This window comes from Budorcas taxicolor, chromosome 11, assembly GCF_023091745.1.
Source record: "Budorcas taxicolor isolate Tak-1 chromosome 11, Takin1.1, whole genome shotgun sequence".
Taxonomy (NCBI): Eukaryota; Metazoa; Chordata; class Mammalia; order Artiodactyla; family Bovidae; genus Budorcas; species Budorcas taxicolor.
Genome location: NC_068920.1, coordinates 108184059 through 108204267, shown reverse-complemented (window position 1 = coordinate 108204267; position 20209 = coordinate 108184059). Strand labels below are relative to the sequence as shown.

At 46.3% G+C, this 20209-nt stretch overlaps 1 protein-coding gene across 1 annotated transcript in view; it reads right to left on the bottom strand.

Moving 5' to 3' along the window:
* The window catches only part of POLR1A (RNA polymerase I subunit A), an 84214-nt gene that overhangs the window by 54735 nt on the left and 9270 nt on the right, over window positions 1–20209 (bottom strand). Inside the window, exons 4-12 of the mRNA XM_052647986.1 lie at window positions 17633–17740; window positions 16396–16481; window positions 15892–15995; window positions 9270–9356; window positions 8540–8645; window positions 8110–8272; window positions 6170–6340; window positions 5277–5399; window positions 2421–2651 (exon numbers count right to left, since the gene is read on the bottom strand). Of these exons, the coding sequence (XP_052503946.1) occupies window positions 2421–2651; window positions 5277–5399; window positions 6170–6340; window positions 8110–8272; window positions 8540–8645; window positions 9270–9356; window positions 15892–15995; window positions 16396–16481; window positions 17633–17740 (1179 nt within the window). The remainder of the gene's footprint in view (window positions 1–2420; window positions 2652–5276; window positions 5400–6169; window positions 6341–8109; window positions 8273–8539; window positions 8646–9269; window positions 9357–15891; window positions 15996–16395; window positions 16482–17632; window positions 17741–20209) is intronic.

Below are 20209 nucleotides of genomic sequence, written 5' to 3'. Positions count from 1 at the left end.
GGCATTGAGAGCAAGCCCGGCTGGCCACCCTCCTTCAGTGTCCTCCCCACCTGCTTCATACTCCCATGGGTCCCCCCACTTTCTGTCTGTGCTACTTTGTGCTCAAAGAGCTCAACTCTCTGCCAATTTCATTTTCTTTTTTTTTTGGCCATACATGTGACTTGTCAGATCTTAAGTTTCCCAACCAGGGATCAAACATGTGCCCTCTGCAGTGGAAGTGTGGAGTCTCAACCACTGGACCACCAGGGAAGTCCTGATAATTTCATTTCTTAACCCCAACTGAGGGCCCACACTTCTACCTTTTACGTGAGATAGGCCCTTAGGTTCTCCACCATCACCTCAGTTCAGAGGGGCCCAGATGCACCTCCTTCCAGAGCATTCCATCTCCTGCACTGGAAACCATGGCTTCCTTCTCATCTTCTCTCTTCTTACAGCCCTGACACCCAGCCTACCCCCAACCCCATCCTCTCCCTCGGAAACATACCCTCCTTTCACCCTGGGGTCCCCTGCAGCCCCCAGGCTGGTCCTCAATCATCTTCTGACGACTCCAAACACGCCCTGCACGCTCACCCCACCTCCTTTCTTCTCCAGCATCACGTGGGTTCAGTCACCACCCTCCGTCACTGTCCCCTTCACACCACTCAACAGTGGTGACACACTCATGGACTCATTCCCTGGGGGTGCCCCCACCAGGCTGTCCACCCTAGGGCAATAAGAGCTTGTCCATGGTGCCTGACAAAGTGCAACACAGCTTGCAGTGGGCCCTGCCACCACCTGACCCCACTCTGCTCTCCTCTCTCAATTTTTCTCTCAAAGTGTCCTACTGTCTCACATGCTTGACTTAATAGCATGGAAGTTATCTTGTGGTTGTCTTGTTTCACTATAAGTTAAGAAACTTATTTCTCTTGCATCTTTCACATAGCTCCAAGCAAAACATGGGGCTCTTAAGAATGGCAGAATAGGGGCTTCCCTGGTGGCTCAGTGGTAAAGAATCCAGCTGCCAAGCAGGAGATGAGGGTTCAGTCCCTGTCCAGAAGATTCCACATGCCACAGAGCAACTAAGTCTACGGGCCACTACCACCGAGCATGCGCTCTAGAGCCGGTGCTCTGCAACAAGAGAAGCCACCGCAAGAAGAAGCTGTGTACCACAACCAGAGAGCAGCCCACACTTGCCGCAACTAGAGGAAAGCCCATGCAGCAACAGAGACCCAACACACTCAAAACCAAATAAAATTATTAAAAGAAAATTAAAATGGCAGGGTAAGTCTGCGAACCTGAACACAAACATCACTTAACACATAAGAAAAGAACAAACAGGTGGGTGGACCTGTCTGCCCCTGGCTGCCAAAACAGAAGACGCAAGGCCTGTTAACCACTGGACCTCGGGACAATGGTGAGATGGGGAGAAAGCAAGGGGACAGGCCTCGGTGAAGAGCAGTGCTCACTGAGACAAGGCTTCCTCTCCCTCTCTGTCCTCCAACCAAAGCTCCTTCAAGCTTCAACAGTCCTCTGCAGAGCTCGAACCCACCAAAAAGAAAACCTAGTGGGTCTAGGCATGTCAGAGGGCAAGGGGAAGCCCAACAAATATGTAGATGGGTGAGGACGACGCACTCCATCACTCCCTGACTTGGGCAGTCACCATAAATTAACCTCAAATCCGTTTCACTCCAACAATTTCTGCCACTCTTGCCTGGTTCAGGGTTGTTTGCTATACCCCTCCCAGCTGGAATGGTTGTTACCTGACACAGACACAAGTGACATCATCCACTCATTTTATGCCCTCAGCAGACATTGCTAATCGATCTTGTACTCTTTCTGTGGGAGCCCAGAGAAAGCCTGGAGATCCCTTAACACAGTGCTACAGGTGAGAACTAGCAATCTCCAGAAAGTGAAGCATCAGCTGAAACCATCAGTTTTCACAGACACAGAATGTTTCCTTCCTAGGGCAGCTCTCAAACTTCAGCATGCAGAGGAACCCTCCATAGACCTTATTCACACACAGATTCCTGGGTCATTTCCAGAGAGTCTAATTCAGGGCGGGGAAGAGGTAAAAAGGGAGGCAAAGGTGCATTTCCCACTGGCTGCAGGAATGCTGCTGCCGAGGACCACCTGTGAGCAGCCCTGTTTAAGGGCAGCGGATCAGAGTGGAGTTATAATGAAAGGGCATTTTTCCAGGCCTGGTGTGTAACCAGAATTGTGCAGCCTGCATGCGATGATCAAGTGAAGTTTCATTCATGGCGCTGAGGCCCTAGGGAACACCCACAGGTGGGATCAGCCCCTTGTGGGGTGCGGGGGGTAGGGGTGGGGTCAGGGGAGCAGGAACAGTTCTCACGGCCCTCCTGCACTGGCACCACAGCTGAAATCACGCGGGAGCCCAAAAGGAGCAGCCTAACCCCTGACCAACTATGCCCGTTACTCACAATTTTTGTCCCCTGGGGCTTAGGGGCCCCTGTAGCTGGTGTCAGGAGCTGTTTGGCCACGGCCTCCCGCTGTGTGAGGTCTGAGGCGCTCAGGGCTGTGCGACTGCCATCCTCGTTGATGACCATGGAGGCTCCGGGGTGCACGTTGGGGCCGTTGATGACGGCCTGCCTCAGTTCCTGAACATTCCAGGGGGTGACTGGTTGAGGGTAGGTCAGCTTTGTGGCAAACACCTGGAAACAAGGAGGGGATATGAAAATTCAGGGTGGGCAGAGAAAGGTCAGAAGGACCCCAGTGTGACTCAACAGGCTGTGTGATTTTTCCCCTAAGATGCAGATGTGCTCCCTGAGCCAAGAAGGTCCTTCAGCCAAACAAGCAACATCTCCCTGTCTTTTCCACAATCATTTTTCCAGACTTGCTTCCTCCAAGGAAGAGAGCAGGTCTCCTCTTCTAGCAGAGTAATCTGCCCCAAAAAAGTTATCTGAGGATAGTAATTTATGCAACAAAATTTTTTTTAACCTATTTTAAAATTTTATCATTTCCTAGTCTGCCAATAAATTCGAGGTCCCAAATCATGGAATATAGCCTGGAACATGAGCTTTAGACAATTGGTGAATACCTGCTCTCAAGTATCACCCTCCTCCACCTATAGTTCCCCTCCCCTCCCCCGCCCCAGCAGTCATCACTAATTGATGGTGGCCTGAGCCCAGACATGGCATCTTAATCTCCTTATTTGGCCTGAGATAAACCTGATTCGGTTCCCCGATTCATGAGAAAATGGCAGTGATCCATTTGACACGCCAGGCCTGCACCACACTCCAAGAAAAACGAGTGCCCTGGTTGAGTTCTGAGCTACTGAATATTAAAACCCTTTGGTGCTTCAAAAGGCATATACCTATGTTAGAGACTCTTGAAAAGTCCCATGGAAAGGAACTCTCTGAACACTGGCCAGCCTGTGTGAATGGCACCCCCACCCCAACCCCCGCCACCCTGCCCGGCGCTCCCCGCCCTCTGGCCCTCTCCACCTCTGCCGATGCACTGACCACTGCCTGACAGAGTATTTATGTACGGACTGTGCCCAACTTAGGATTTTTAGGACTTTGTAACGGTGTGAAAGTAACACGTATTTGGTAGAAATCATACTCCCCATTTTGAATTCTGGTCTTTCTCTGGGCTTGTGAAACATGGTGTGATATTCTTGTGAAGGTACGCAGGGGCAGTAAGCCTCAGCTGCTGGCTGTCAGCCCTGGGATCATAAATATCCCATATACTTAGAGCCACCCTGTTGTTCATTTTCAGGACAGTGTTCAATAACTTCTATGAGACATTCAACACTATTACAAAATAAGCTTTGCACTGGATGATTTTGCCCAACGGTAGGCTAACATAAGTGTTCTGAGCAGGTTTAAGGTGGGTTAGATTAAGCTATGCTGTTCAGTAGGTTAGGTACATTAAATGCACTTTTGACATACGGCATTTTTAACTTACCACCACATCATCGTAAGTCGAGGAATATCCTTACTTGTGTTATCTGTTTGTGTGTCTCCACCACTGGAATATAAGCTTCACAGGGACACACTAGTCTTGTCTGGTTCATGACTGGGACTCTAGCTTATCCCCCCACCTTCACCTCCCCTGCTTCTGTAACACCTGTCCACAGTGCTCAATGCGAAGGGTGTGCACAAGAGATCAAGAGGCAGTTTCACGCGCTCTGCTCCTGAAAACCATCCTGTGAGCAACAGGTCACCATGGCCCTAGGTTTAGGGCAGGCCTGGAGGTGGGCAGAGGGGGAACTTCAGAGTCCCTCCAGTACCAAATGAACCCAGATCCAAGAAAGAGAAGACCGCTGAAGGTGGAAAGAGGAGCAACACTGAAGGTCTCTCCTGAAGCTGGGGACCCTGGAGGCACCATGAGGCTAAAGCCAACAGAGGTTCCTGTCCTCTGTCCAAAGAAAGCAATGAACAGGTCACAGGCCCCTCCTCCCAGGGCCTCGGACTCAGGAATGTCACCACTGGGCTTCCCAGTGCTTTTTCGTGCCACCTGACCCAGCTTCTGGATGCAGAGACCCCTGGTACCCAGGAATGGGTGTTCTCTGACTCTCGTCCCCTCACACAAGAGCCCTTGCTTAGGAAGCCCACGTGTGCCTGGGGGACAAGGAGGCAGCACGCAGGAGACCATCAGAACACTCGAGCTCTGCTCTCTGCTCCCTGCCAGTCCTCCCCTGAGAGTGGCAGCAGGGCCGTGTGCGAGGAAATGAGCTGCTCCGCAGGGAGAATTAAACCATCTTCTATTACTGACCTCCAGGCCCATTAAGGAGGAAGACGATGAAGGGGCTGTTGCTAATGAGTACCGCAGCCTTAAGTGGTGGGGAAGTGAGAAAAGAAAACTGGCTCCCTAAGGAAACACTAATGGGTGGACAGGGCAAACTGCCTACCCCTGACGATCTGGGAGTGACGCCTGCTCCCTGGGGCTCTCTCCCTTCCTCCACAGCCGAGTCCTGATGCCAGGCAAGTACACGGGACAGAAAGCCCCGCTCCCTCCTCATCTCTGTCATGTATTCCATCTGTCTAGAAAGCTTTAATGACTAGACCAAGATGGGCAGGAAGAGGAGAGGTGGGTGGGATACGCACCCTATAGGCTGCGCCCTGGTAGCCCAGAAGCAGGGGTCTTCCTTGTGGGTGGAGCGTGTCTGGAGACCTGGCGGGGAGTGAGGGCAACGCCAAGCCATGGCCTCAGGGTCCCCTTCTAAGGACTCAATATGGGGAGAGGCAGATGCTGTCTTCACCCAAGCCACCATGATCCCAAGCCTTCTCCCCAGCCTTTCTCGCCACTCCCAGCTGCCACCTAACAGCACACACCATGGGAATTCCAATTTCGTTGGTGTTGATGTACATGTCCGGGCAGATGACTGAGCGGGCTGCGTAGTCTACGCGCTTCCCCATCATGTGCTTTCGGAACAAACCATCCTTCTTCTCCAGGATCTTTATGGGGGAAAAGTCCACAGAAATCATTAAAAAAATTTAAAAATCAAGACTTAAAATTATTAAGTTGTTAGAAAATATATGTTGCTGTTTTTTAGTTGCTAAGTCATGTCCAACTCTTTTGTGACCCAATGGACTGTAGCCCACCAGCCTCCTCTGTCCATGGGATTCTCCAGCCAAGAATTCTGGAGTGGGTTGCCATTTTCTCCTCCAGGAGATCTTTCCAACCCAAGGGTTGAACCTGCATCTCCTGCATTGGCATGTGGGTTCTTTACCGCTGAGCCACCAGGGAAGCTCTAGAACATATATATGCCATATTTAATTGTGGGCACAACTTAGCAATTGAGCATGAGTATGAAAGATGATACTTCTATTATTCACAAGCTTGTATAATGGTAACGGGTTGGCAAGAAAGGATGGATAAACCCAAACTTTTTGGCCAACCCAATACTATGCACATCTTTATTATGTTTGGGTTTTTTGGTCTGCAATTTTAGTTTCATTCACTTCTTCAGTTAGGGCCATCTTTTATTAATATCTTCTTTATTCCTCTTTCAATTATTTTATACAGTTGAAATAAATCTTTCATATTTTACACTAAAAAATAATAAAATAAAAAGTAAACCAAAACTACAGTAGTGCCAATTGGTTAAAATAAAACAGTCACTGTCAAGGAAAACAAAAACAAGTATGGTTACTATTTTCTTCCTTAAGACAAACATGTTTATTATTTAACCCCTTCGGCTAGCAATGGGGATCCAACTGCTCACCTGTCTAATACCGGGGTACTTTTCCATCATTAATTTGTCCATCTCGCTATCAAACACAATATTAACGTGGCTCTGAAGGCGAATCCAAATGTTGTAAAGTCTGTCTGTGAGGGACTGGCCTGGAAGCTGACTCAAAAAGGATCGGTCCATGGCCATCGAAGAGTCTTTTTCCTGCCAAGACACAACCAAGAAAAACGGGCGTGACACAAAGCCCTCAAGAAGGCCAGGCCTGGTTCCACTTTTCTTTTTCACTTGAGCTCTGACAAATGATGAACTCTGAAGTTGGCCTTTATGTCTTTTGAACTTGACAGATTTGTGGCCCAAGTGCTCATAAATTGATCTTGTCTGTGTGCATCGACAACATATGAGGCGGTAAGCTGCCCTAGAGCACCACCAACTGACCAACTGTCTGGCCACCTGGACTGGGCCCCTTGGGCTGGGTATGTACGACACAGGAGAGAGACAAATGGTCCCTCGACCCAGTGGGTCAGAGAGAAGAAACCTGTCAGCGCTGACGAAGGGGGATCCAGTAAGTGAGAATGTCATGCAACCCACTGGTGATAAAGTGGGCCTGTCCTCAATCCTGAGGAACAGAAGACTTCTCAGTTATAGAGAAGACAGGTGTGGTTTCTATTCTGGCTGAAGGAGCCTCCCAGGGACCCCTGTATGATGGCAGCACCCCTGTCAGACTAACTCACTTCTGAAGGTATCAGCTGACTCAGGGCCACAAGCCTACTTGTTAAATGGGTGAGACCAGTCTCACTGGTGTATCCTCAGTGCCTGGAATGGTGCACGCCTATTCCCACCCAGGCATTCATGATTCATGAGAGGGCCACTGTGCAAGTATGGGAAGAAAGAACCCTTGCTATTGATCAGATGGAAAAGACGGCACTGTGACTTCAGGCAGCAATGACCTTAGGAATCTGAGAGAATGCTGCTCATTTCTGCCGAGATTTAGCTTTTTTCTTGGACAAAGGCTACCCTACTTTCAAGAGACATCAACATGAAATCCTTAGCTCTGGTCACTGGACGTGGCAATCCTATGGCTATCTCTCTGAAACTAGACCAGAACCTGCAGACGGCAGTTATCTCTAATATTGAGCACTTTTTAAAAAAGCACATTTACACAGGCAGATCAGAAAACAAGCAAAACCAAAGAAACCCAAGCAGAAAGGCTGAGTAACCCACGCATGGGTGTCCCTGACAGAATGGCGCCACCTGGTGATGGGCCGGTCCTACTCAAGGAAGGGAGCCTGGGAGCCTGTCTGGTCTACTTAAGGCTGAGACAGTCCTTCCTATTTGCATTTAGAAAGCATCTTAAAGCTGGGAAGGATGTCAGCAATCTCAACAAACTTCCTGAGTGCCTGACTCATCTTTATACCCACTGTAGACCTAGCATACTAAAAGGGATTCAGTCTGCTGAAACAGGAAAATGGAATTCAGCTCCACCATTTATTGGGGAGAAAACTGAGCCCCAAATCTGACACTCCTATTCCAGGAAACTCCTCCAAATGCCAACACTGCCTTCCTGACCCTGATGCTAGAGATCTTCATGAGCCAAAATCACACCTAGGTGGCACGGGTCTCTGGTACCAGAGCCCAGTAGGGACAGGCTCAGAGCCTGAGGACCACAGACTGTTCTTTCTAGAACTGCCAGTGAGAGCAGGTAGCCCAGACCACAGCCACGGGTAAAACCTCCCCACAGATCACTCATTTTATTGTGGAGATGGGAACAAGAAACCAAAGCAACTCAATCAAGGTCACTGGGCACAGTCATTGGGGTCATGCCCAGACCCACACTCTCCCCCAGACATTGCCCGGTCCTCCCAAACCCATGGCTCACACACAACCATACAGAATTGCCAACCAGTATCTCCCAGGACCCATAGCATTCTGTACCCACAGCGTAGGAAGCTAGAACTATGATATCAGCTCCTGACCTCTTCTGTGGTGGGTGCTGCCACCTCACTTGGCAGCTCCTGTTCTTGGGCCATCAGTGCCAGAAGTTTTCGGATCAGAACCACGTCCTTCATGACAGCCTGCAAGTTCACCGTCTGCCCGTTGGTGAACATCTGGTCCCCAAGGCGGTTGACAGGGCGATACCTGCAGGAGGACATGTGGAATCAGTGAACACTTTCCTCAGCCTCTTACCCATCCCTACTCACATGCCCCCAGCTCCAAAGGAAACCCACATTCCTCCTGCACTCAGGAAAAATGAAGAGGAAAATAGTCCCACCTCCTGCCAGCTGGGAGTGGAACTGCTGCTCTATTTTTCAGCACCTTTGACCCTTCCTTTCTCTCCCAGAGGTCATTATTCAATTATTCCATAAACCTTTTTCAGGTGAAATAAAGCCAATGAAAGGGTATTACCTTGAGGGTGGTACCACCAAGAAATCCAGAAAGAACATACTGGGGTTGAACCTGGACTCCATGCCAACATCTTCCAGTCCCAAAAAAAGGTAATTCAGAAAGAACCCTGTGTTTGAAATAAATCAAAAAGATCATTTAAACCTATACATTAAGAGCATGGAAGGATGACCACAAAAATTTTTTACAAAAAGCCCAGAATATAGGACAATAGGGAGAATAAGATCACATGTGTCTCCATAAAAACTAATGAAGGAATTCCCTGGCGGTCCAGTGGTTAAGACTCTGCACTTCCACTGCAAGGGGTGCAGGGTCCATCCCTGGTCAGGGAACCAAAATCCCACATGCCACGTGGTGCAGTGAAAAAAATAAATAAAAATGCAATATTAAAAAACAATAATGAAAATAAATAAGCAAATAAAATATATTAAAAAAAATAAGGTGAGTTACACTGCACCTTCAAGACACATGTCAAACTGTATTAAGCAATGCCCACCCACAGCTATCATTTAATGATCAGGCTCAGTTACAGTAATCATCAAGTTCATGGTTCAAGGAATAAAGACATTTCCCACACTGTAAATCATCAATGACAATGTACCCTGAAGCCTGCCCCAAATCTATGGTTCAGTTTCAGGAGAGATTTACAAGAATCACAATTTTGAAAACATAAAAAGGCAGGGTAAAGGAGTCCAGGAAGTCAATGGGCTGTTTCTTTAGCCTGGCACAGCACCTTCATTTTTCCAAAGAGCTATGAGGTGTTCTTGAGCACTGGAGGGTGTCAGGTATCCTCGTTTTCCCATCTGAGCTTCCTCAATTCCTGGAGTGGAAGAGGGCAATTGAGCACAGTAAGTCAATTACAGACACTCTTTCCGTAATGGGATTTAGCAATTCCTTTCCCCACTCCTCCAAGCCTGCAATCTGACCAAAAAATCAATCTCTAGAGACTTCCCTAGCGGTCCAGTGGCTAAGGCCCCACACTCCCAATACAGAGGCCCTGGGTTTGATCCTGGATAGAACGAGATCCCACATGCTGAGGCAGCCAAAGAAACAAATTAAAATAAATAAATTTTTTTTTTTTTAAAGTCAATCTCTAGGACAACCTACTCTCTGCTGTGGATTTTCCCCCACCTTAATCTAATTTCTAAAGCAATGAAAACCAAACAACTATTGTATGAAACCTAAAAGGTGGAGCCAAAAGGGGGAAAAAAATCACCCACAATTGTATCATGTTATCACCATGACCACTTTCATATATTCTTTTCTGGTCCTTTGGTTTATAAAGTTTTAGATCATTACAATTTCAGGTGCGGATTTCCTCTGTACCACTTTGCTAATTTAGTGTCATCTTGCGAGCATTTCTGCATGTTGCCCTATACCTTGTGTCTCACCATCATTTTTATTTTATTCATTTATCTGGCTGTATCGGGTCACTTAGCGGCGGCACACAGGATCCTCCGTTGCAGTGTGCAGGCTTACTTGCTTTATGGCACATGGGATCTTAGTGCCCCAACCAGGGATTGAACCCACATCCCCTGCACTGCAAGGCAGATTCTTAACCACTAGACCACATGGAAGTCCCTTGCCATCATTTTTAATTGCAGCATGATATTCCTGAGAGGATGTTTTTGTAAGTGACTTAACCACCTTCTAATAGTTGGACATCTGAGCTGACTCCAATTTTTTTTATTACTTTAAGTCACACTGTGATAAATAGCTTTAGGCACTTGGCTTTTACCAGAAAGGTTCACAGCAGGAGAATTATGGATAAATGAAGATGAACATTTTTATGGGTAAATGTATATTCAGTTTCTTCTTACAACTATCATGCTGGTGATAAGTAGGTGGATCTTGATTTCTCAGATTAACCAAGATCACTCTGGGATACTCTTTAATCAGCCACTCCCAGAGTAAGTCACATTCAGGAGGTGTGGCCCCAAGCATTTAGATGATTAAGAAAGTGAGTAATGTGACCTCTAGGTTCAAAACTATCAACTTCAGCCTTAGTATAGTGGTGAGCATCCCCTCCCATCAAAACTATCAACCTCTTTTGGAACACATTCATCAAAATCATATACTGCTTGGGAATTTCCTGCCAGTCTAGTGATTAGGACTCAGTGCTCTCACTGCTGAGGGCCTGGCTTTGACCCCTGGTCAGGGAACTAAGATCTCACAAGCCTTGTGGCTCATCACCCCACCTCTCCCACAAAATCGCTCAATTTTTTTTTTTTTTTAATGCACTTCTCAGGGTAGAAACTGCGTCTTGTCTGTGTTCCTAACAATTAACAGGATCTGAGGGGTTGCTAAGAGTCCGACAGGACTGAGCAACTTCACTTTCACTTTTCACTTTCATGCTTTGGATAAGGAAATGGCAACCCACTCCAGTGTTCTTGCCTGGAGAATCCCAGGGACAGGGGAGCCTGGCGGGCTGCCATCTCTGGGGTCGCACAGAGTTGGACACGACTGAAGCAACTTAGTAACAGCAAGACCCAGCAGATACTAAGTTTTCACTGGCTTAAATAAACATGTTCAAAATACTATAAGATAATCTAAAACCCACTCTTCTGCTTTTTTCTATATTTGTAAAACCCAGCTTCATTCACCTCTAATTCTCTACTTGGTTTCTTTACCAACTGTAGAAGATACATCATGGAAAGTTTTTAGAGAAATTTGTAACTTAGAAAACAATTAATAAGATGTACCATAATTTATTTAATTAGGCTCTACTAACAGGCATTTAAGCTATTTCCAATTCAAAACTACTTAATACTGTGGGCATGCATAATTCTCAGGATAAGATCATAAAAGCGGAATTGTTAGGTCAAAAGTGAAAACATTTACAATTTTGATTTCTATAAAAGCAGAACATTTCAACCAGTTAATGCAGTCGAAGAAAGTGAGGGGAATGCAATGGAGAGAGGCTCTGACCCTTGGGGATAAGCCAGACATAGGAAGCTATGGGTGTTCAGCGGGGAGGAAAGACCCCATTAACCTAAAGGACAATTCTGTGGACATTTCTGGAAACTTCTCTCTCACTAATCTGCCTTGATGAACTGAGGAAGATGAGCAGCATCTGGGAGCTCTCTTCAGCTCCTGACTCAGAGCTGCTGGTGGAGGAAGCGGCCCCAGCACAGTTTAACCCCTGTTAAGGCAGATGGAGGTCATTCACTCGCTGAGTTTGAGTCAGAAGAGACTTGCAGAATGCCACCTCCTCACATGGACTGCACCCTTCCTAACCAGGCACTTTTTGAGCCTGCAAAAATGCTATTTGCCTCAGGGACTTCCCTGGTGGTCCAGTGGCTAAGACTCTGTGCTCCCAATGCAGGGGGCCCAGGTTCCATCCCTAGTCAGGGAACTAGATCCCACATGCCACAGCCAAGACTTTGCAGGCCATAACTAAGACCTGGCACAGCCAAATAAATGAATAAAAATGAATATTGAGAAAAAAATACTATCCAGTGACCTTGTTTAAAAAAAAAAAATGAAATCTGCTTCAATAGGACTTCAGAACAGCTGTAACATGTATTTAGTTTAGCTCCAAGAACTCCTATATGAAAGAAAAAAAGTTGGGAAGTCAAATAGTGGGGAAGATTGACTCATGGTGGGTGAAGCACCTTTGCTGTAAGAGGTCTCACTTGAAAATGCTGCATAATGGGGCTTGAATAGCACACTGGTCATGTGTGAATTTCACAAGCTAACAGCACTCCTAGTGAGATCAGGAGTACATGGGGACCACTGAGCCACAGGCCTGACTGCATGGCCCCATTAGATACCAGGGACGTGGCCAGATCATTCATCCAAATGCTTACCTGCCTCTGCATCATCTCTGCCTGGAGTAACTGACCTGCCTCACCCACAGCCTTCCCTGAGAATGGAGGCCACAAGGTCAGGTTCCCAGCTTGGCACTGGGCTCAGCCACAGGATGTTCCTGGGCATAAGGCTGAGCGCCCAACAAGTTTAAATGCCTGCTAAATACTACCAATCCAATCCGAAAACCATCCAGGACCAATGCTGACTTGTTTCTGATGCACAGGATTTTGGTTGGCACCATCATATTCTCACAGTTGCAGTGACAATTACTCCAAAGAACTGGCTTGGCAAAGGTGCTTAAAGGCTGCCTATTAGATACCTGCCCCAAACAGTTATCCTCTAGAATTCTGACCACCTTTCTTCTCAATCTATGAATATTCCCTAAAGTGCCCTGAAGTCTAGAGTAACAGTTTCCAACCTTAAAAATTGTTTTAAGGGCTATGTATAGTGCAGGAAAATCCATCCTTGTGTCTGTTAATGGTTAAGCATTAAACAGACTTTCTAAATGCAGTGTAGTATCCTGGACTGGATCCTGGAACATAAGGAGGACATTATTGGATAAACTGGGCTTCCCAATGGCTCAGAAGGTAAAGAATCCACCTGCCAATGCAGGTTACAGTCCATGGGGTCACAAAGAGTCAGACGTGACTTAGTAACCAAGCACACACTGGATAAACTGGTGACATTCAAATAAGCTTGCAGGTCAGTTAACAGTATACCAATGTTAATTTCTTAGTTTTGATAAACGTGCCATGGTGATCTAAGATGTTTCATCAGGGCAAACTGAGTAAAAAGTACATAAGAATTTCTGTAGCATGTCTGCAATTCTTCTATACATCTAAAAATTAGTCTAAAATAGATTTATTTTAAAGTAATAAACAAGTTTGCTATACTGTGGTCTAACTGTTTATTATTTCCTCAAGATTCATGTGTTGAAAGGGCTTCCCTGGTGGATCAGTGGTAAAGAATACACCTGCCAATGCAGGAGATGCAAGAGACTTGGGTTCAATCCCTGGGTCAGGAAGATCCCCTGGAGAAGGGCATGGCAACCCACTCCAGTATTCTTGCCTGGAGAATCCCATGGACAGAGGAGCCTGAGCCTGGTAAGCTACTGTCCATGGGGTCGAAAAGAGTCGGGCACAACTGAGGCAATCTGCATGCACTCAGGCATAAGGTGTCCAAAACAGGTGATGCTTTTTCTGCCCTGGCACACTGACTGCATTATAATAAAACATGAACGGCCAGTATCCACATAGCACATTCGACATAGCAGGCACTGGGCTCAGTATTTCAAATGGAAAATCTTATTTAATCTTCACTACTTCAGAACAAACACCAGAAAGCATTGTTCAGTTCAGTTCAGTTGCTCAGTCGTGTCCAACTCTTTGCGACCCCATGAATCGCAGCACACCAGGCCTCCCTGTCCATCACCAACTCCCAGAGTTTACTCAAACTCATGTCCATTGAGTCAGTGATGCCATCCAGCCATCTCATCCTCTGTCGTCCCCTTCTCCTCCTACCTACAATCCCTCCCAGCATCAGAGTCTTTGCCAATGAGTCAACTCTTTGCATGAGGTGGCCAAAGTATTGGAGTTTCAGCTTTAGCATGAGTCCTTCCAATGAACACCCAGGACTGATCTCCTTTAGGATGGACTGGCTGGATCTCCTTGCAGTTCAAAGGACTCTCAAGAGTCTTCTCCAACACCACAGTTCAAAAGCATCAATCAATTCTTTGGCACTCAGCTTTCTTCACAGTCCAACTCACATCCATACATGACCACGGGAAAAACCATAGCCTTGACTAGACGGACCTTTGTTGGCAAAGTAATGTCTCTGCTTTTCAATATGCTGTCTAGGTGGGTCATAACTTTCCTGCCAAGGAGTAAGTGTCTTTTAATTTCATGGCTGCAATCACCATCTGCAGTGATTTTGGAGCCCAAAAAAATAAAGTCTGACACTGTTTCCAGTTTCCCCATCTATTTCCCACGAAGTGATGGGACCAGATGCCATGATCTTCGTTTTCTGAATGTTGAGCTTTAAGCCAACTTTTTCACTCTCCTCTTTCACTTTCATCAAGAGGCTTTTTAGCTCCTCTTCACATTCTGCCCTAAGGGTGGTGTCATCTGCATATCTGAGGTTATTTTTTCTCCCGGCAATCCTGATTCCAGCTTGTGTTTCTTCCAGCCCAGCGTTTCTCATGATGTACTCAGCATATGAGTTAAATAAGCAGGGTGACAATACACAGCCTTGACATACTCCTTTTCCTACTGGAACCAGTCTGTTGTTCCATGTCCAGTTCTAACTGTTGCTTCCTGACATGCATATAGGTTTCTCAAGAGGCAGGTCATGTGGTCTGGTATTTCCTTCTCTTTCAGAATCTTCCACAGTTTATTGTGATCCACACAGTCAAAGGCTTTGAAGGCAGAGGAACCCGTGAACAAATTGCTAACATCCACTGGATCATCAAAAAAGCAAGAGAGTTCCAGAAAAACATCTATTTCTGCTTGATTGACTATGCCAAAGCCTTTGACTGTGTGGATCACAATAAACCGTGGAAAGCATTGTTAAACAAACTTAAAACTACAAAAATGAAAAGGCAGTAGCACTAAGTCTCTCAAATTTCTTCTCAGGTACCCCTAAGAGCAGGGCAGAGCTGAGTGGGAGACACTCTATTCCAGGGATCTGAGAGGACAGCTAGAGCACCCTGCAGGAGGCACTAATGTTCTTTAGATGCTGACAGTTTTTCTTTAAAATCCACCTACATTTTTTATTTTGAAATAAATATATTTTTTATCTTGGCTGTGCTAGGTCTTTGTTGTTGTGCACGGGCTTTATCGTCTTCCCCGGTGGCTCAAATGGTAAAGCGTCTGCCCGCAATGCGGAAGACCCAGGTTCGATCCCTGGGTTGGGAAGATCTCCTGGAGAAGGAAACGGCAACCCACTCCAGTACTCTTGCCTGGAGAATCCCACAGATGGAGGAGCCTGGTAGGCTACACCCCATGGGGTCACAAAGAGTCGGACACGACCGAGCAACTTCGCTTTCACGGGCTTTACAGTTGTGGCACGTGGGCTGAGCTGTCCCGAGGCATGTGGGATCTTATCTCCTGGACCAGGAATGGAACCAGCGTCCTCTGCATTGGAAGGTAGAGTCTTAACCACTGGACCACTGAGGAAAATGTCCCTCACCTACATTTTAGTTCTAAATATATCCTCACTTGTTTGACAACAAAACGGTTTGAACTATTTATCAAGTAGATTTCTTAACTTCTTCCTCAAAAATCTTTCAGAATAGTGACCACCTGTGGCAAGAGGTGCCTCATTCAGGCCGTGGGGCACTGCTTGACACTGTACACTAGTGGCAAGGACTGAGCATGCACCAGGATGCCCGCTGGTTCTAAGACCCCAGACACCCACCATCTGCTGGCCCACCACAAACACACAGCCAAGAAGCATGTGGTACAGAGGACCAGGGATCCCCAAGTCGTGGGACACGTCTGATGGTCACACGTGAAAAACACACGGAGGGCCGCGCAGGGCCTGCTTACCCTGGGGTTCAGTGTCCTTCTGGTCAGCTCTCCTGTGCACCATGGCCGGATATGTGATGGTCAGTTTGCTATTGTGCTCCTTTCGGATCACTGACCGCCCAGTTCTAGACATGAGGACAGTTGTGAGGAGAGAGAGAAAAAAAAAACCAACAATGTAAAATCTAACATATGATACAAATGAACATATTTAGGGAAGAAAAGCAGACTCACAGATTTAGAGAAGAGACCTGTGGTTGCCAAGGGAGAGGGCAGGTAGGTGAGGGAAGATTTGGGAATTTGGGATTAGCAGATGCAAACTATTATGTATAGGATGGATAAACAGCACAGAGAATGATACTCAATATCCTACAATAAACCGTAATGAAAAAATATGAAAAAGAATACATATAGATGTATATAACCAAATAACTTTGCTATATAGCAGAAATTAATACAATATAGTAAATCAACTATACATCCATAATATAAAATTTAAAAAATCAGAGGCAAGTGCCTAGGACTCACTTGCAGTGGGGACATCTCTTAGCAGTCATATGTACCTTCCAGAAGACAGAGATGAGTTTGCTCCTGCTCTCACAGACATTTTTCACCTGTTAAAAAGAGTCAAAAAGCCTGAGTGCCATCCTGAAGAGACTCTAGTAGGTATACATTTTGTAGTTTTCACCTATTATTGAAAAATCAGAGGAAGCCACCCCATTTCTTAAAATTCTCCACAAAACCCTAACATAACCAAACACTGGCAATCACTAAGCGACTTCTTTAAGTTTCCTCATTCATAATAGGGGAAACTTACCAAGCTGTTACTAAGATGAAGAGATCATGAGGGCAGTGGTAGGCTTGGAAGACAGCAAGGATCAATACATTTCAATAATTTAATAAATAATTTAATAAATTAAATAATTTAATTTTAAATTAAACCTGAGACAGCAGCTGCTGCCTCCCCTGGATGGACCTCAGGGCTCTGAGGCAAGGCACGTCCACAGTTAAGCAACACTAGTGGTTCGGAGCTAGTTCTGCAAACGAGACCCACCCTGGGGGCTTTTGTACCCCTCCGTGGGGCCCCAACCCAGACCACTTAAGTCATAATCTCTGGTGTGAAACTTGGGCATTAGGTGAACCAGATCTCAAGATTAGCCCTGCAGGTTGATTACCTACACCATTCATTGGCTGGACAAATTAACACTTACACAGATGCTACGGGGGAATGGGTAGGCAGCGGTCACTTAGCACTGGAGAGAGAAACAAGAACAGGACATGGGCCTCATTCTCCAAGTCAGACGTAAGCCAGCACCTCACTGGACGCTGTACCCAAAGCACCTAATTTCTTCTAACCTTTTCCTCAGCTCTACAGGCAGGCATCAAAGATGAGGAACGAGTGGCTTGGGGGCGGTTATGTAACTTACAAGGTCACAGGCTTCACAAGAGGCAGAGCTGGGATTCAAAGCTGACCCAGGTCTGCTTTGGGAAGCCAAAAAAATAAGTGTTTGACTCTTTGCAACCCTATGGACTGTAGCCTGCCGGGCTTCTCTGTCCATGAGATTCTCCAGGCAAGCATACTAGAGTGGGTTGCCATTTTCTGCTCCAGGGGATCTCTCCAACCCAGGGATCAAACCTGGGTCTCCTGCATGGCAGGGGGATATCTTTATCGTCTGAGCCAAGGTATAAGTCAAAGTGTACCAGGAACTGTGATAATTACGCTAAAAACCAAGTGTTCAGGGAACAGAGAGATGGGATAACTCACTTGTGCACCCTGGGATCCCAGGAGGTTGTTCTGCAGGATTTTGATTGTATATTGTTCTAGCTCTTCCTGAATTTCACAGGCAGTAGGATCAGCATTTTCTTCCAGAAACTGAAAAACAAGAGAAAAGCCATGTGATCAAAGTAAAGCAAGTATATGACGAGCAGCACCAGGCGCAGCCCCTCCAAGGGAGGAAAGCTTTATCTGAGGGGAGAGAAAGGAGAAACCTCAGGGCTGCTGTGGTGCCTTTTCAAAACAGTTTGGCTAGGTTGCTGGTTTAAAAAAAAAAAAATTAAAATTGAGAATGTCCTGGGACTTCCCTGGTGGTCCTGTGGCTAAGACTCCAAGTTCCCAATGCAGGGGGCCCAGGTTTGATCCCTGGTCAGGGAACTAGATCCCACATACCACAACTAAGAGTCCACATGTCACAATGAAGACTGAAGATCCCACCTGCCACACTGAAGACTCAGCATGACCAAATAAATAAATAAACAGATACATGTAAATGAGACTATTCAGCTTCCAATGATAGTGGGCTAGATTATTAAGGCTTCCCTGGTAGCTCAGACAGTAAAGAATCTGCCTGCAATGCTGGAGACCTGGGTGCAATCCCTGGGTTGGGAAGATCCCCTGGAGGAGGGCATTGCAACCCACTCCAGTATTCTTGCCTGGAGAATCCTGATGGACAGAGCAGTCTGGCGGGCTACAGTCCATGGGGTTGCAAAGAGTCAGACATGACTGAGTGACTGAGGATAGCACAGCACGCAGATTATCAAGTCCAAGTGAAAAATTAAAAAAAAAAAAAAAAACAGGATAAAATATTTTTAAAAATGTAAAGTTCTGAAGAGCTGTCAGAACTGTGAGGGAGAATTAGGCCACAATGAAGGGAAAACGGGGATTCAGGTTAAAGAGCCCAGGGGCCAAGGCTGCTCTGAGCAGGGCTGCCGCACCGCCCAGCACTGGGGCAGCCTTCAGCGTAGCTGTGTCCCTCCGGGGAAGATGCTGATAGAGTGGGGATGCTCCCTGGAGCTGTACAACATGGCAGCATGGCCTCGGAAACATTTTACAATCCAGTAATTTTGAACTTTTCATTCTGAGGGTCTTAAATGATGAACAGGACAGAAATCTAAAGCCTAGAGTTAGTGAAAGGACAGGAATCAAACAAGGTATCTTCCTGCCACATCCCATCCCACAAACACAGAAAGCTGGGGACCTGAAGGACTGTGTCCTTGGGAACTAGATGAGCCCTGGAACAGAACACCTGGATTCCCACGGCCTGCAGTCCAGGGAGCCTTCAGCCTTGACTGTGGACTTTGATGGTCCCCAGGTCACCAAGCACAGGGCAGAAGCAATAAGAAGCCTCTCTGGAGAAACAGGGCAGCATTCTAGACCTCAAATTATTCCAACGAAGAATTTGCTAAGTACAGTGTTGTTGCTTAGTTGCTAAATTGTGTGAGACTCTATCTGACCCCAAGGACTGTAGCCCACCAGACTCTTCTGTCCATGGGATTTCCCAGGCAAGAATGCTGGAGTGGGTTGCCATTTCCTTCTCCAAGAGATCTTCCTGACCCAGGGATTGAAATCATATCTCCTATATTGGCAGGCAGATTCTTTACCACTGAGCTACCAGGGAAGCAAATACAATGACAAAGTGTCAAAAATAAGCATACCAGGAGGAGAAAGAAGAGAAGTTTCTGGAAATAAGGACTATAGTTTGATGTTGAAGTCACTCATACCAGTGATGGTTACTTTATAAGTCTTTGTCAGACTGTGGGTTAATTAACGAATTTCTGTGTGTATACTTCACCCCAAAATATTTTAAGGTAGTGGGCATCCCGAATAATTTTACACCAACAGATCTGACACTTTAGACAAAATGGACAAATTCCTGCATGATAAGCTGTTTCAGTTGTGTCTGCCTCTGTGTGACCCTACGGACCATAGTCCACCAGGCTCCTCTGTCCATGGGATTTCCCAGGCAAAAATACTAGAGTGGGATGCCATTTCCTTCTCGAGGGATCTTTCCGACCCAGGATGGAACCCATATGTCATGTTTCTTGCACTGGCAGGTGTGTTTTTTACCACTAGCGCCACCCGGGATTCCAAAAAAGTATAATTTACTCTGAGTGAAGGTTTAAGAAAACCCTTCTCTCTCAACACACAAGCTCTCTCTTGGACAAATCTGACCTGAGATTAGTTTTTTAGCCACGTGCACACACAGATACGGTCTTGTTTTGAATGCTTTTCTCATCTTGTTTGGGCTCTGACAACCCACACCAGGTTGCATCTCTGTGCGGAAGTCTACCTGCTCTGCCCACCTAATGTCATTAAGACTGAATTATTCAGGAAAGGGAAGAGGAAGACGAAAGGTGAACGGTTTCCCTTTGTAACAAGAAGCAAGACAAGGATGCATGCTGCCCCTTGGACAAAATCATGTAGATCCTAGGCACCTAATAAGGTCTGAACAAGAAATGAAACATATAAAGGCTAAAAATAAATAAACTTACTATTATTCACAGGTAATATGAGTGTGTCAAAAAACTGAAAAAAATTCACAAATAAAGTATTAGAATTGATGAG